Source organism: Oratosquilla oratoria, chromosome 24, assembly GCF_046742065.1.
Source record: "Oratosquilla oratoria isolate Oo_2021 chromosome 24, ASM4674206v1, whole genome shotgun sequence".
NCBI lineage: Eukaryota > Metazoa > Arthropoda > Malacostraca > Stomatopoda > Squillidae > Oratosquilla > Oratosquilla oratoria.
In genome coordinates this window covers 19982823-20001035 of record NC_134800.1, presented here as the reverse complement: position 1 = coordinate 20001035, position 18213 = coordinate 19982823, and the positions used below count along the sequence as shown (strand labels likewise).

Below are 18213 nucleotides of genomic sequence, written 5' to 3'. Positions count from 1 at the left end.
GCCCGCGCGTGCATGTGGGCCCGTGCGTCTCGTCAAGAGTTCGTCTTTGTCTCAAATAATGATGGTTGCAATTCTCACGGTGATCGATCCAGCACCATGTGAGGCCGGTCGCTCAGGTAGGGACCCTAACTGGTGAGAAATCCCCTTCAGGGGACGGTGTTAGAACCAGCCAGACGGTGTCGAGGGGTGGGAGTGGGGGGCAGCGACGTCTGGTCGAGAATTGGGTTATCCTGATGTGCAGTAGAACCACCACGAAGCAAACACCTGTAATGAATAAGCACTAACTTTCCCCCTTTAAGTACGGCCGCATGGTACCTTCCCTGCTTATGCAATGTGTGTGATTTAACATCAGCACGGATATTTCCTTCTTTGATTAACTTGAACTATCTTCCCTATTGGAGCAAAAGTGTGCGTGTGTGTTTGAGCTGGTTTATTTTATTTGTTTCTGTATGTATTTATTAATTTGTTTATTAATTTATTTACTTGTGTGTTTACAAATACGAACACCGAACCTTGTTCCCGGTGTAAGAAGACTGCATGTCTACCTTTGATAGACCGTATGGGACGAACCCATTACCTCGAGTTGACTTCCACCTCTGTGTCTGGGGCGCCAGGCATGCCCTCCGGCCGGAGGCGCCCCCCAGACGGCCCCGTCAGTGCCTGGCCCTACTCAGTGAGCCGCGAAATCGGCCACAGATGCATAGGTGGCGCTTGATTCCTTGTTGCACAGAGCGGAGTCGGGGTGCTTAGGCGTCGACCCCATGCTTTCAGCTGCTTGGCTTGCCAGGCGTGGGAACGGATTAGAAGTGCGTCTATACGAGTGTGTGTGTTGAGAGTGGCTAGAGCGAGAGGAGGAGGAGGAGGAGGAGGACGAGAAAGAGGACTGCGAGAGCTGCATCATTAGGAGTACAGCAACCAACTCTTGATTAGGCAGATGACAAGCGTATGTGACCCATTAAACGCGCGCGTACGTTTTGTACCTACATATAAGTAGATATATGTGAATGGATGGGGCGGTGGCGCCGGGGCAGTAAGGGTGTTAAATACGACAGTGCAGACGCGCCTGCTCCCCGACGACGGGACGAGACAGTTAGTGTTGCCATGCACTAATCACATTACTCTGCATGGCGCGGGTTTCCCTGGCGCTCAAAGACAGGCGCTTCTATGGGCCGTGGGGGGTCAGGGGGGTGTCCGCTACGATGGTTTGTCTGGAGCAGTTTTACCTGTAATCACGTGTGTGTGTGTTTTGTGTTGTATGAGCTGCTGAACAATTGGTTTAGGTCTGCAGACATACTGCATTATTCTTGTTCCATGTGCATTCCGTCTAGATTTTTTAATGAAGCTTTGGCAAGTTGAGATAAACTGTTTCACTTCAAGTCAAGTGTCTGAAAGAGGAGGTAGTGGTAATGATGATGGTGTGCAATAAGGGGCTGGGTCGGAAGGTATGGAGAGAGTTAGGTGATGGGGGTGGGGTGGGGGGTTTCAACAGCGGTAGCAGCTGGTCAGCGTAGCGAGCTGGTCGAGATTTAAAGAGATTTAAACTCGTCGCACAAGGTCCAGACATACGTAAGGGTGGGGGAGACCGTAATGTCGGCGGTTGCTAATGGTGGAGGGGTGATGGTGCTGGCGATGTTGAGAAAGCGAGACGTTTCGGTCACCTTGTTCCCAGCACTTGTGTAGACACCACCGCCAACTTTACGCTCCACTCCACCTCCACCTCCACCTTCTCCCCCAGCAGGAGAACCGTACCATGGTTGCTTCTCGCTTGCTCCTTCGCTCCCTTTGGCAATCCCCTGCCACTGCTTTTTGCTTGGAGGGCGAGCAGGTCCAGGGAGGAGGAGGAGGAGGAGGAAGAAGAAGAAGAATAGAGTACAGAGTGAAGGTTGGGGGGGAGAGGATGCAGAGGACAAAGTTGTCCTCTCCTCTCACTCCAGACCGATGATGTTATATTGAGGTTAAGTGAAAGTGCGTCATGCGTGAGCCTTGCTCTTCCATACGCATCGCAGGCTGAAGTGCGTACGTTTCTCTTCTTTGTTTCTGTGCACACTTACACACACACAAGCGCGCACACACACACACACACACACACACGTACACACGTTCGATATAGTTTAGCTCCCTGTATATTACAGATAAGTAAGTACGGTTGTAGATACACCATACAATCTTTCTGCAGACACAACCTTCATTGTATACACAAACTTGGGTTAACATACAGACAGTCACACACGCGCTTGCACTTGCATGGCCCCTCCTTTGCCCCTCTACTCCTTGCGAGTTGCTGGGAGTTTCTTCCCTCTGTAACGCCCGTTACCATGATCGTTTGTGGACACCATCAACATAACGGCGCGTTGGACCTGATCTGTCTTGCCCTCGTCGTTGTGCGGATGGGAAGAACGCAGGAGGAGGTGGTGGAGGAGGTGGGGTAGGTTCTGGATAGGTAGGGTGCGTATACAGGACCCGGACGGTTGCTAGAGGAACGGGGAATGTAGCTTAGTAACCATTGCGTAGACGATGTTGTGGAATAGTGTACAAGCTAAGATTAGATCTAATCGGCATGTGTTGCAGTGTTGATGTATTTATGGTTTATGTTGAAGACGGGGATTAGAGTAAGACTTTTTTTTTTTTTTGTCCCTCTGGGGGACGATGATGTGTAGACCTTGTGATATGGGTGACGTGGCAGGGTGTTGAGTGTGGTGTGATGTGATGTGATACGGAAGGGTCGACGTGATAGATTGCGTTGCCCGAATGAAACGAGAGCGTCAGCGAGGAACCACGTGGCCCCAAGTCTCTCTCTTCTCTCTTTCTCTCTCTCTCTATCTCTCTCTCTCTCTCTCTCTCTCGTTTTCTGTATACTTGCAAACCACAAATTTGTTGTTTAACTAATATTAATCACGTGATTCTATGCAACCTTGGGGTGAACAGATATATAGCTTATGATAATGATAGAAATGTGTGTTTTCCTATTGTCTAATACCAGATCACCTCGTTTTGTCTGAGATCGTCTTTTATTTATTTTTATTTCTCTCGATGTCTCTTGGGGGTATCTGTATGTTTACAGAAAGGACGGAAATACTCAGGACCATAGGCCCTGTGGTCTCTGGCGAGTCTGCTCAAGCTACGTTCATTTCCTAAACAAGACAAGGGGTACAGCATTTTCCTCCTCAAGGGAGGTGGGCATACGGATTAGATTGTCGAGCTCGAGTCTCATCCTGGCGAGTTGCCAAACTTCGTTTTTCCTCCTGTGAATACACGTGTTAATAGGATGATTTCGGTAGATAGATATAGGTAACTTCGGTGTTATATATCTTGTACTGACGAGGAGTTTAGTTGAAAATGGTTCGCTGGAAGCGTCTTGTCGTAGGAACATCGCGTTTGGAATGGATAGACTCAGCCATTTTTAAAGGTCCAGGTAGGATGTTGGGTAAGGAGGGACCCCGCATCCTGGAAGCAACAACTCGGTTTTTTAAAACGTTCTTGCGCATTTTCCTCATTCTCCTTGCAAGTTCTGCAACGACCCCAAGCCTCACGATGTCCTGACAGATCGGTTGGAGAAGGTCATCCAAACCTTGCCATACCAGCCCCGGTCGTGGGGAGATGAGACTGCCCGGCTGGTACCACGTGGTCCCGAGACAAGTCTGGAGAGCATTCTCCCTCTTCCCTCCTCCTCCTCTTCCTCCTCCTCCCTCTGCCTCGCCTCCTCGCTTCGCCTCCCCCATAGCAGGAGGGTAACCAACAGGCCAGACACAATAGTCTCCGATCCTGAGTCACCTGGAAGGGAACCGTAGGAATAGAGGGACGCGGTTCTGCTAGATGGAGGGTCCTGCTAACAGTAGTGGCGTTGTGTGGGCGATATGTTTAGGACATGAAGTCTTCTTCTGTCTTCAGTGTAGCTATCAACAGGATGTTTCATAAATGTGGTCATATTTTCGTTTGGGAATATAGTTTTGAATTTAGGGATGGGCGGATGTCTTGTTTGTTGGTACACCAATAAATCGCGCCCCCAATCTCTCTCTCTCTCTCTCTCTCTCTCTCTCACACACACACACACACACACACACACACACACACACACATCTCTCTATCTCTCTCTCTCTTTCTGTTAACTATGATTTTGTAAATATGAAAATAGATAAATAAATGGAAAATAGATAAATAAGCAAGGTATTGCTGTCGACGGGTTGAACACTCATGTTCAAGGTTGTTCGCGTCAGATGTCTTGGTTGGGCGGTGTTGGCTTGGGTCCGGGCCCAGACGGGATGGCGTGGTTTAAAGGGGAGGAAGAACAAGAAAGGGTCTGTGATCTTTCCGTGGTTGTTGCGGAAGCGGGTAGGCGGATATGATGAAGTGACAGGAAATTTCAACGCAGTGTGTGTAGTGAGCAACCTATCCAAGCAGGAAAGGATGTGTGCGCGCGCGTGTAGTGTGTGTGTGTGTGTGTGTACACAATGTTCTTATTGTTGAGGTATAACTGCCACCCTCCATAGATCAAACTCTTCTATTCTGGCGAGTCTTATTCACTTATTTCGTAATTTTAATTTTATTAGTCTATATAATATAGTTGGCATTATTTACTACCGTCGAATCTCTGACCTCCACTCCTGCATTATTTTTCCCTGTCTTTTATTTTACTGAATTTGGGAAATGGTTCGTAGTTATGAGCCTTGTGTTGTTGGAACTGGGGGGGTCGGGGAGAAAGGATTGTTTTGGGGATACGTTTAAAAGGACGCCTGCTGCTGCTGTTGGCGGAAGGGTGTGGTGGAGTGAGTGAAGCGGCACAGGCAGGACGTGGGAGCAGCTGTTCCAGCCACGCACACCACCAGCATCCAGGAGGAAGGACGCTAGTGGGAGGTGTGTGTGTGTGTGGAAGGGGGAGCGTCGCTTGCCTGCACACTTTAAGCTTCGCCAGGGATTTCTTCCTTCCCCTCCTCCACTCTCCACAAGGCATTTAAACAGTTTCGCTTTTGCGAATTTGTGTTTTGTGTTCAGCGGTTGGGGAGGACGGGGTGGGTTGAGTCCCAATGCATTGTGTCACTAGTTTCCATTACTACCGATAAGCTGGGATTGGATCCTTCGCTGCTGTATGGGTTTGTTGGTATGCTTTTCTCCTCCTCCTCCTCCTCCTCCTCCTCCTCCCCCCTCCCCCTCCCCATGCGCTTCACGGCACGTGGGGACAAAGTAGGACAATACAGGACAAAACACGCCAACAATGCTGCGTTCTAGAAGAAGCACTGGGAATAGGGGAGTGGATGTGTTGAGGGAGGCTGTGGCTGCTGTTGGAGATGGAGTTGAGGTGGTTTGGGTTCGATTCCACGTGGTCTCTGATGCTTTAGCCTCAGGGGTGGGCACAGAAAGGAATTATTTTCTTGGGTTCTTTTAATGTAGGTAATCACGAGATGGTAAAGGCTTCGGAGGGTAGGGTATGGGCTCGAACCCGGTGAAGACGGACACGCGCGCGCGCACACACACACACACACACACACACACACACACACACACACACACACACACACACACAAAACTTTAATCAGAATTAACCACAGTTCCTTGGGGAGAAGGTAACCCGAATCATGATTTAGTCAACGTCATTTCAAATCCTAGAAAAATGTAAACATTCGCCACGTTTACAAGATCGAAGCTCAAAGACTTGGTTAAGAATAAAGCTACGAGAGGGGAGGGAGGGCGGTGGGTGTGTCATGTATTTCATGTCGAGGTTGTCATTAAAATGGCGTGTGCTACGTTTGGTGTTCCTGTGCCATTTTTTCCCCCACAATTATTCGATCTACTTTGTTTCCTGTTCCTCTCCCCCAATCGCCCTTCCTCTTGGTTCCTCCCTGTTTGATGTTCAGGGGAAAGGTGGTCCTTATTGCGCCTCTGGATAAGTGTCACTTTGCTCTGGCCAGTAGTTGTCAAATTGATCAGTCAAGGGAGATACAACTTTATTTACTCTTGCGATTAAGGTCTACACTTGTTTGACGGGGGGTGATCCTGGAAAATATTACACTGTTGTGGAAGGTTCTGTTGTTTATCCTATTCCCTTGTTGGAAGTAAAATCCTTTTGACAAAACTAAACCTTGTGGCGATATTTGCTTTAATTCCTATTTTCAAAACATGAACCACGTCGTCCCCAGAAGGGCACGTATTTTGAATTTGATTTATGTATTAAAGATTAATTGTTTTAAGGTCTTGTTTGGCAGTTGATGATGTTTTTCTTTGATAAGTTCATACTAAAGCTGTATGGTTTCTGTTAGTACCTTACGTTACTTTGGATTTTCAATTCAATTTGTTTAACGTAAAGTAGTTTTGATAGTTCAGTGTCTTTAAATTAACATGTCATGTCATTGATGGTAATTAAGTTCCCCAAGACCTCTACAGAGCTCTTGGCATTTCGAAATATCTCAACTTATTTCTTATTAAGTGCATGATTACCAAATCCCCCTTTATGCTGACGACGATTTCTCCATTGTTCCAGAACCTGCACTGGTCCAGGTGGAATCCTCCGCCATCGCCGCCGCCGCGATCGTCGCGGCCATGAGGGGTCTCAAGATCGCCTCTTGGCCAACCGCCATGGCCTCCATGTCCGAAGCCGCGTCCCTGGACTGCAACGCCCTCGAGCCGATCGTCCAGCAGATCGAGCTGGTCGTCGCCAGCGAGATCGCCATCCTCCCCCAGTCCATTAGCCAACAGAGTTCCTGCCTCTTGACGCCCTCCACGCCCACCTCCAAGTACCAATCACCCGTGAGCATGGACACGTCGGACAACACGGGAACACCAAAGGATATCATCGATATCAACTTCTGAGGGAAGGCTTTGCCGTGGCTTTCACTCAGGCAGTGAAAGGTGACAAGCCAGACTCCCAGCCCCCTCGTCTTGGACTTCGGGAACTCCGTGTGGTTATCCTCGAAGTGACCACTGGAGTTCGGTATCTCAAACGCGCCGTTTAGAGGAAAAAGAAAAAGGGAGGGGCGCTTCGGGGGAGAGGCTGAAAGGAAACCCCAGCGTTAAACCAAAGATTTCTAATTATTCAACGACGACATTCAAGATCGCAAAGGGAAAGGAAAACGGGATATGACGTGGTTGCCACGGGATTCTCAAGTCTCAGAAGAAGAAAAAGAAAAACCTCGTGAAAGGTGGAGGAAGACCTCCTGACCTCGGGTCAGCAGCAGGGAGACAGGTGGCGAGGTCGTCAAGCTCAAAACCAAAAGTTGTCGATCTCAAGTCATGTCGCTGTTAGTAAGAAAAAAAAATAATATAAAAAAGTCAGTCATTGCGTAAGTACTTCGCATTGAAAATGGAAGGGGGAAAGGGTGTGAAGTTACCTGTCTTTACAATAAAGGTTAGGATAAGATATGAGAAAAAAATAAAATAAAAATAATTTTGTGTATATGTATATAACCGCGCCAAAACTCGAAATTCACAAACCCTACAACGGAAGACCCTCCTTCCTGTGTTTCATGGAAGTCCGCATGGACTTGGATACTTCATTACTGTCCCTCGCCGAAAGACTGTCGGCAACAAGGAGCAATAAGCAAAGCTGTGTACAACCTCAGCAAACACACCTACACATGCTTGAAGCGTAACAGAATTTATATATACATATAGTACAGTGTCTTTGCATGTATTCAAAATCTCTTTACCCCCCATGTCCCCGAAGGTGCTCACAAAGTGCAAACTGCGTACACATAATTGCAATTGATGCATGGTAATTAAAAGTAGTTTAGAAGAAGAGGAAGGAAAAAGGAATATTGTTTTTCGGTTATTTTTGAAAAAGATTAATTGATGTACTCTCAGAAAAAAAATCTATTTGATCCAAAGTTATGCTTCAAGTTTGGAGGCAGACGTATAATAACTGCTTCATAGCTTAGCTCTTGTTTTTTTATTTTCTTTTCTTTTTCCGAGTCCTTTTGATGGGTAATTCTGTTAATTATTTTATCCCTTCTTTACTCTCTCTCTCTATATATTTTGATCTCAGAGAATGCTGTGCTTACAATGCACGCCTTGCAACTTGTACATGATGTAAATAATTGTGAATATATGTTGATAGTGGCTGGCTTAGCCATTTTTTTACAGTGTATATTAGATCTAAAACTTCTAGGATGGCCGTGTTTCCACCGCCAAATTTAGGAATCTGAACATTTCCACTCCGATTGTTGGAAAGGAAATTGATTTTAGATGGAAGCAATTGTAACGAGTTATTTATTTGTTCCCCTCCGGGTATGTCACTTTTATGTTCTCCTGTTGTCCCTTTGCAGTAGGCTCTGCGCGTGGGTGAGCGTGCCCCTGTGAAGGAATGGCCTTCCTTGTATTCACTTCATGTCTTGTAAATGCTTTGTTTTTAGAGGAGCCGTGACCTGGATGAGGCCGTTGGGCCGTCCAGACCGTGAAGCGGCAGAAGGGAGGATAGGAATTTTGTATCTTGTTCCAGTAAACCCTTTCCCGTTCCTCCTCAGTGATGTAGTGGACAAGCCTTAGTTTCCCGCATTTTGTCTAGTAGAAATCAAATAGCGTGCCTTGCTGAGATGTTATGAAGAAATTTAATTGTACAGAATTTGTCTTCCCGAATATGGAGGAGAAAGAATGGTGTTTATCTTTAAGGAATAGAAATTGGAAATTATTTTTCAGTGTTATGAATGTAGAAAGTTATTTTGACTAACGGATGCTTTATCATTGAAATTGTTGGATGTTGGTATGAGGTCTTCATATATATTCAAGTAGTTCTTCAGTTTTTGACCTTTTTGTTAAGTCCGTGACATTCTGTTTTCCTCCAAAGAAAGGGACCGAATCAGTGGATTCGTTTTCATTAAAATTTTTCGTTGATGTTAACAACCGTATATGTTCGAAAAGTGTCATTCTGTTTTGACGAAGTATATGACACTTTGTTGCCTCGAAAATTGTTAAGAGGTGTTTGGATCATACTCTCCTGAACATATTTTTGACTTTTCTTTTCCATCGTGGAAGTTCGTGTTAAAAGAATTATCTGGACCGGAGCAAAGAAGCAAGCGCAAATTATTTATATGACATGCTGAACCCTACCTTAGGCTTCAGTTACATGTAAGAAGTCTGACCTGTTGGGAAGCCAGGAGGCAGTTCTCGAGAACGGGGAGAGGGTTAAGTAAAGCCTAATAGTAGAAGAAGAAGAAATATATCTACTAATAACCTGTCAGGTCACGCCAACAGTTTTACAACGTTGATCTTTTTATTAAGAACTAGGTAATATGGCAACTGCGCGCGTGGTGAAAGCGACTCATCCCTAGTCCCATCCACTGTGGCAAGAGTGTGGTGTACCTCTGCCATATTACCCATGTTTAAAATAAAAGAAAGTTCAACTTGTAATTCTGTGCCTGCGCCCAGGCATTTATCTCGAATGCCTTTGAGACTTGGCGCTGTTGTAGCATTGCAGCCTCACGCGAGGTGTCCACACCTCTCCGTGTGACATTACTTAATCTATTGTTCTTTTTATAATATCTCCGTGTCTTCAGTGAGGAATATTTTTTCTGTATTCTTGTATCCTCCACGTCTTGTATGCACATCTCCCCTACTTCCCTCCTTCGAAGTTGGTTTGACAGCCTGAACATTCGGGTGTCTTCTAGTCTGTGTCAGGGGTGTCAGTTTTCCCGGGACAAGCCCCACCTTCGGCTCACCTCTACGTGTACCTCCTCAGGAGTGCCTCCCAAACGATTGCTGCAGGAGGGACACCCGAAGGAAGGGTCTCCACGAAGTGAGATTGGTGAGGGAGGGTGTGGTGCACTTGCTCAGTTAATATATTCTATGTTATAGTAGTCCACACGCACAGGCCAGAAGAGCAGCGGCCAGATGGGGTCGCTTGATGATTGTAGTCCCAAAGTGTATTCAGGCTTGGACCGGGTGTGGTGTTTACCCCTGGGTATCATAAGATTTTTTTTTTTTTTTTACCTCACTATTATTATTATTATTATTAATATTATTATTGCTATTGTAATTATTATTATTATTACTGTAACTGGTTATTCTATGGAGGAAAAACCAGTCTTCAAGGGTCAAGGCGTACCTCAGTGACCTGACCAGTAGATAGGTCAGTTGGGAGAAGGACTCCCTTTCCCTAACGGTGTCCAGTGCTGGAGAAAGTATTATTATTATTATTATTATTTTATTGTTGTAAAAGCTCTTCCTCCATTTGTCTTTAACTCCTAGATTCTCAAAAACCTGACACTTAAAATGTTGTGCCTTACAGCGATTCCTCACGAAGAAAAGAAAAAAAAAGTACTTAAAAAAAAGTCCATTTTTACTACCGCTTCGTGGGCACTGTCATGGTTGTCATGACAACACGAAACGGTGTGATAGTGATGATGATGATGTAGTAGTAAGTAGCGCGATGTGGTCAGTAGGTGACTAGGACTGGGGTAGATGAGAGGAGGAGGAGGAGGGAGGACGTGAATGTTTAATAAAATTTGTACTGTTCAACTGTCAGTATGAAAAAATAAAATTAATTTCTTTCAAAACTTTTTTTAATGTCCTTTTATTGTTTACGAATAAGAACGCTGGCATTGCAATCTCTGTTCAAGCTAGTGTTTGCTGGTTGGCTTCAGAGATCCCGTATTTACAACGGCTGAAGGAAATTGTTTGAAGGCACTCAAAGGAATAGAAAAAAAAGAACGATGGCCACAGATTGAGAAATACTGAAATTCGGAGGGATTCCTTCAGATGAATGGAGTCGCTTGGCGACAACCAATATAGATATACATGCTAATAAGGAGCACTGGTAACTTTGTGGAAAGCTAAACAAAGCAAAGCGCTGTCGTACATTATATTTGCAATGTAATGTACGAAAGCGCTTTGCTTCGTTTAGTTTTCTTTAAGTGGGTACCGGCTTCATGTACGGAATAAGTACATTACTCTGTTGAAGGTGTTCACTCAGATGAAGGGGCTTGGGTGTGTGCATTGAAATCTATACACAATCAAAAATCTTATCCTTTTGGTGACGTACAAACGTAGGTCTCGATCGCTCAGTATCGGGTCCACACTTCCATAGCTGAATAAAGTCAGCTAGCGCCACTCAGATCTGTTCATCACCGCTAGCGGTCACGTGGACTACACTTGGGAGGAAAAAGGTACGAGAAAAACTGAATTAAAAAAAAAATGAGTATGACTTTCTTTATCAACCAGGGGCACAGTAAGATATATTTGAACATCCATCTTGCACTAAGGTAAAGCAAATTATAAAAGGTATAATTGTATAAAAGACTTCTCGCAATTGTATGTTCTTTCAGTTCTCCAAACATAGTGGATTAAACAAGTATTTGAATGAGATTTCCAATCCATTCTCAAACACGTAGAAATCTCGACATAAGTGGGAGCCGACAGCTTTGGCCACGTCATCTTGTGGAGTTTGAAACAATTGCAAATTCTGTACCTCATTCGTGGCATGTACCACAATGTATGCACTAATTTTCAACTCTTAGTTTCTATGCAGCTGAATAAAACAGTCTGGATTTCAATCTGTAGATATATCTATGACTCTTAGAAGTGGCCTGGAAAATAAGAAACGAAAGAGGGAAAGAAAATCGTTGAAAGATCTTGAAGAACTACGGGACGGTGTTCTTCCTAGATCGGCCCGTTCTTTAAGAAAGTGTCCCTGCAAATTTTCTTCTCAAGAAAGGAGAGCAGGAAACCTTTAGGAACTATCGTGCAAATTATATGAAAACTAAATAATATTTGTAGATGAAAACCAGCCACAAGAACAGGCAGGACTTAGAGGCGAGTGCTTCACGGAAGACTATTAGTAGACAATAAGCTAATCGAGAAAAACCACAGAATGTGACAAACCTTTGTGTACGGTTTTATGCAGATTACGAAAGGGCCTTCGGCGTCGTAGAGGAAACGGTAATGTTAAATTCGATGCGCTTACAGGGCGCAAACGAACACATTGTAATGACCACTTTCCTTTCTACTCTTGTCCTCAATCTCTTCTCTGCCCATTACTTTCTTATGTCGCTTTTTTTTTCTATTCTTCCCTTGGATGTGTCAGCGTTTCTGCTTTATCCGTCCTTATCCTTTTCATCTTTATAGATATATACATACATGCACATATATATATATATAATGTGTGTGTGTGTGTGTGTAGTTGAAGGCGACAGCATTTTTGCATTTAACATTTTTCTTCAATAATTGGGTGTACAAAAACCAAATTTGCATAATATTCCATTTATTCAACATTTCGTCTTTAATAAGACATCTTCAGGATTGTCTGTAATGCCATGAGACAAAATGATACAAGTTGGTATTACGGAAACAATTAATATAACATGAATTAATTGGTAATACATTAAATATTACTCTGCAATTCCTGTTATATTATCTTTTTCATAATAGATATGTGTTACGTGAAACCTTTGTGGGAAAATGACCTGGGGAGTTTGGTCTGTGTTGCCTCCGTGCTAACAGCATACGGCAATGATCACTCGTGTGGAAACATGTTCTTTGATAATCGCAATGGCGGCTTGGTTGTGAAGGTCATCTGTGGTAACATGTGTTTACAAAGTGTCCTGGTTTGTGACAGTATGTACAAACCAGTTGTGTTCTTAATGGATAGCGTTGGCGTGAGTAATGTCGAGTGTGGACCGTGTGACTTGGGCTATTGTGTGAGTGGGTGCAATGGGTACTGACTGGCTCTGGATTTGGGTGATTACTTTTTAAATATCAGAGAATTTCCTTGAGAATTCGCCTATTATGATACCTGGTGTGAATGGGATAGCACTAGCTTTCTGGAGTGTGTCTGGGTGTAATTGGGACAGTAGTCGAAAATACGCCATGAGTGAGACAACGTGTTCCAATGAAACTTTGTCGTCTGAGACCCAGTCAAATTTTTTGAGTCTCTCTCTCGGTTAGCTTTTAAAGGTTGAAGCAATTTTTTTTTTTTCAGTTTCTCTTTGATATGGTGTGGCCCTTAGCTGCATGTCCTAGCCAATCAGTATAGGGGGGGAAATGATTCAAGTGGCTCAAATGATGCAAAGGAGGCAGGATGCCAGTACTTGTAGTCGCTACACAGGAAGTTGCGTGTGCACGGGGTGTGCGGAGGGGGAAACGGCCCGTGGGTGGAACAGCATAGGTATGATGCTGGGCGATAGGTAGCGTAGTAGAGCGGGATGACGAATATTGTTGAGACGTAGTGGGAGGGGAAACTTGCCCTCGATGAGAATGGGGAAGTGGCTGTGTTCGGTTGGTTCTCCGAATGTATCTTTCCAGTATGTCCGTTTGGTGCTTCGTAAGAATGTAATGTTGAATCCCATGGCAGATGTAGCATCGAATGTGAAATCCGCGAGTTACCACCAGAATGTAGACTAGTGTTGATTTACATTGGTTGGAAACGTTGGAGATAAACTATTCGTGGCTCCTCTCTTCATTATGTCTTCCGTGACTGGTGCTTTCCACAAAAGTGGCGACGAAGAAATGGTGGTGGTTGCCAACAATATTTTACATTTTACAGTTCTAAACATCTTTTGTCTGTCTATTTACAAATATTTACATTATGGAACTGAGTATGGACAATCAGTATCTATTTTAACTCTTTATACATCTCTGAATATGAGAAGTGATAAATTGCGTTAATTGCTATTGTACGACAACATTGTATGGCCGAATCCACTGGTCTGAAATACAGCTGTTTCGGCAGTTGATTTCTCAGGTCAAATCAAACTGACCGCGGGTCACGTCACACATTAGGTGTCCGTTGCTACTCCCAGGATCTGACGTCGAGTAGCTAATGCGTGCACGTATGCACACTAACATAGAATGAATAATTCGCACTCAATATACGGACATTTCTTGCAACACGGGGTACTGACGACTTGTAGTATCAGAGAATCTTTTAAGCCCTGTGCGGGGCCTGGTCTCGTGTCTGCGTTGTCGTAACCCCTTGGCTCTAACCACTACCCCAGCAAGCCCCGCGCGCGCGTGTGTGTGTGTGTGTGTGTGTGTGCGTGTGTGTGCGTGTGTGTGTGTGTGTGTGTGTGTGTGTGTGTGTGTGTGTGTATGTGTGTGTGCGTGTGTGTGTATGTGTGTGTGTGTGTGTGTGCGCGTGCTTGTGTGCACGTGTATGTAACTACAAACGTGAGCTGGTCGCTACACACATGAATCCGCGAGTCCATAAGTTTCAACAAAGGGAGCATCAAGAGCTGATAGAAAGGCTGTGATCTAATCGCACGCCCTCCGATAAGAGATAAGAATGAATGAAGTAGATGCAGCCTCTCACGTGGTGGAGGGCCATTGAGGAGGGGAGGGAGGGAGGGAGGGAGGGAAGAAGAAGTGTTGTGGGTGGAGTGTGGCTTGTGTATAGAAAGATATGACTAAAGAGGCTGTGGGGGTGATTATTGTAGTGTTAATGTGAGTTTGCATCTTTGCGGGGTTTGCGATGATAGTCATCATTTGTGTGTGTGTGTGCGTGTGTGTGTGTGTGTGTGTGTGTGTGTGTGTGTGTGTGTGTGTGTGTCCTTGTGTGTACACCAAAGTACACACGAGTTCATTAGTGATAAGGGACGATGTCTTCGTTACGTCAAGGTGGTGGTGTCTTTGTATTTGGTATCTCTAAGAAGATTCTTGAGAGCTTTCTTTGTGTTGATATGGATCAGATAACCCATTTATTCCTGCGCCACACTTCTGGAGATTATCAGCTAAGACAAAACAAAGTGATTTTAGTCAGGTGAATGGGGAACTTTGGCACCAAAGGGTACGAGTAAAGGACATCTTAAGGTCATCTGGTTTAACCCTTTAGAGTTCCATCTTCGGTTCTTGCTTTCATTCAGACTTTCATCGGGTGATTTTATCCTCGCGAGGAAAATCACTAAGACGTCGATTAAATATTTGAGGACTTTGTTCGAATCTTACGTTTGTTCTGTCTGTCACCAGGCGAGTCTAATCACCTGATAGAAACCCTAACTTCATCAAATGTGACTTCAGTTGAACTTGTATGGTTTACAAGAACATTAGCGCATATGAACATAAGAATGAAGGAGGCTGCAAGAGACCATAAGGCCTACACTAGGCAGCTCCATATCCATCACCACCTGTCATCCCCATCCATAAAGTTGTCTAACCGTTTCTTTAAACAACTGATAGTTTCAGCGCTCACTACATGGTTACTAAGTCTATTCCATTCGTTGACCACCCTAATATTAAACCAATTCTTGCCTATTTCCTTCTTAAATCTAAATTTGTCCAGTTTAAATCCATTACTGCGAGTCCTGCCCTGTTGTTTTAATACGATGACCTTGTTTGCATCACCCTTGTTAAAGCCTTTGATCCACTTGATCACCTCTATTAGATCACCCCGCACTCTGTGTCTTTCCAGAGAGTGTAAGTTAAGGTTCCTAAGTCCTCTAAAGGCGATGGGGTTCCCAAAAGATCGCCTGTCTTCGATCAAAACAAAACGATTAAGGTACCTTTTTGCTGGAAAGAACAAGTTTGAATTCAATCTCAGTGGTCCACCGCAGGACCCTGCTATCCACTGGCGGGAGATACAGCCTTAGTATCTCCCGCCAAGTGTATCTGGTGAGAAGGGCATGTAAAACACTAACTACTGACCCACGAAGGCTTTTCAAGGAGTTGGTTAATATAGTCTGTGGTTTACCGGTATTTCTATCCTTGTGACTAACTTCGCTCTGTTATCTTAAAGAGTGAATACTTTACATGAAAATATGTTGGAGCGACGGGGGAAGAGGTTTTGAGCTCTGACCAAAACGAAAGGGCAATGAGGATGATAACCATTATTTTATTTTCTACTTTTCTAGTTGCGACGGTTGCTTCCCAGCCACTCACGTGAACGGCGCAACTGGCAACGGCATCTAGTTTCCCTCTATTAGCATCTCGCCTCGAGTTTGTACGAAGAATACCGACCTCAGCGTTTCATGATAAGTACGGAGAAGAGTTCTTGGGAAGACTCAAGGCCGACGAATCAGGTCTAAGTAGAAGTGAAGTTTCTTCAGCCAGAGAACTCGAAGCCGCGAACCTCGTGACGTGAGTCGACCACTCTGATCACTGGGCCACCAGGCGACCCGAAGAGGGGCGATGTGATGTTATCCTTGGATGACGTAAGTGATGACCAGTGTGGTGAATCTATTGGTGGCCTTCACAGTCCCTTTAAGTAGCGTTGCAAAAAAAAAAAAAAAAAAAAAAAAAAATAACTCCCTCGTTTTTTTTTTGTTTTTGTTTTTTTCTCTTTACTCCTTCGCTCTCTCTCCTTCCCTCCCTCCATCGTCTCCACCTCCTCTCATTCCCTCTTCTCCCGTATCTTTCTTCCGCGTTCCTGTACATACAAATTCTTATCACGGTATCTAAGATCAGCCATGGTAACATATTAAAACCCATCTTCACAATAAATTCCATATTTCCCTCCAGGAGAGGAGGCAATCTTGCGGGCACGAGCGAGCTTGACACATACATTAATGGTCTGTCACTGTGGGTGTTTGTATTACAGCTTGCCCGGCGAGTTCAGGGGCGATGTTGCGGACCCGTCTATGTCTTGCAGCCTCTCTCTGGTTCTTCATTCCGTGCCCCCGGCCCTTGTTTGCCTCTAAATGACCTCGCCCCTTTTTGTCTAGACCTCTTCTCCAGACATCTAAGACATAACCAGGCATCTTGCACACAGAGAGAGCAGGATTAAAGCCCATAATGACACGATTTTCACAGCTGGCAAAGATTTGCGCAGGCATTGGTCAAGATTTCTATGACGTCACCGCGGACAGCTGGGGAGGAACGGTGCTATTGGCTCTTGGCGCGTGACGTCAGGGCAGGTGTTACCCTTCGGGCGTGCAGGCTGCGTCATACATGTAAGGACTCTTTGGAAATGTGTTGGGAGAAAAGGTTTGATGAAAAAGAGGGAGGGAGGAAGGGAGGGAGGGAGGGAGGGAGACAGTGAGGAAAGAAGGAAAGGAGGAAGGGAAGGAGAGGTAGGGTAGGGAGGGGAGGAAGATAGGGGCGGGGAGGAAAGCTGCAATTTATGAGTGTGATAAATATGAAACATGGAAGTCAAGTGTTTGGTGGTAAGGGAGTGTTGGATTTATATAACAAACACGTGACACTGAATTCATGACACTGTGACACTGAGTGAGGTGGCGTTTCTACAAAGTTGTGTGGTTGTGGCTCCGGCCGTAGGTACTTGGAAACAGGCAGGCAGGCAGGTAGAGCAGGAAAAAAATCAGAGTTCTTAAGGGGATTAAGGTGTCGTTAAGTTATAAAGAAAACGGAAGAAGGTAATAAAGTTATCAGTATGTAGAGGGCAATGCTAGTTGTTGTTGTTTTTGTCGTAGTTATTATTGTTGCTGCTTTAAATCTTGTTATCGTTTTTACTGTTGTTATTAGTGATGTTATAGTTATTGTTGTTGTTGCTGTTGTTGCCGTAGTTATTATTGTTGCTTTCGTTGCTGTTATGTTTTATTAATGTACTTAATGTTGTTGTAAATGTTGTTGTTGTTGTTGCTGTTGTTATTGATATTGTTGTTGTTGTCGTTACTATTATTCTTGTCGTCGTCGTCGTCGCTGTTGTTGTTGTTGTTGTTGTTGTTGTTGTTGTTGTTGTTGTTGTTGTTGTTGTTGTTGTTGTTGTTGTTGTTGTTGTTGTTGTTGGGTAGCCCTCAGTGTCGGCATAGATTGGGAGGTGAAGAAAAGCAAGTTGTAGATGGGTTGTGAAAGAAAGTATAGAAAGGCTGGGTTGTAGATGATGTGCAGCAAGTTGTGGTCACCGAATCGACTTTGGAACGAAGAGAGGGAGTTGTACAGGAGGTAAGACATCGTAAGAGGGAGATAGAGAAAAGAGTTAGAGGCAAGTAAAAAGAGAAATAGAGGTCTCTCGAGATTCTCTTTTTTTGATGAGAGACAGGCATCAAAGGAAGAAAAAGAGGAGTTATAAGAGGATGGTAGCATCACACGGAAGAAGAGAAGAAAAAAAAGAGTGGAAATAGAAGAGAGATGAGATGTAATGACAAGGTTACAATGTAGAAGGAAGGAAAGGAGGAAGAATATAAGGAGGAGAAAAAGGAGAAGTTTTAGGGTGAAGAAAAGGAGGAGGGTGAAGAGGAGGGAGGGACAGAAAGGGGAGTAGGTGAATGCAGTAAAGAAGAAGAAGAGACAGTGGAGGAAGAAAATAGAGATAGAAGGGAAATAGGGGTCTGGAAACGTAGGAAAGGTAGGTAGAAGAAAGCGGAAGAAGGGGGAAAGAAAAGAGAAGAAAAGAGGAGAGGAGAC

The 18213-nt window shown here is 44.6% G+C and overlaps 1 protein-coding gene across 1 annotated transcript in view; it reads left to right on the top strand.

Annotated features, from left to right (window-relative positions):
* LOC143038519 (G1/S-specific cyclin-D2-like) overlaps window positions 1–10478 on the top strand; it is a 41858-nt gene extending 31380 nt beyond the window's left edge. Inside the window, exon 4 of the mRNA XM_076207805.1 lies at window positions 6473–10478. Within this exon, the coding sequence (XP_076063920.1) occupies window positions 6473–6801 (329 nt within the window). The 3' untranslated portion in view covers window positions 6802–10478. The remainder of the gene's footprint in view (window positions 1–6472) is intronic.
* The last annotated feature ends 7735 nt before the right edge of the window (window positions 10479–18213 follow it).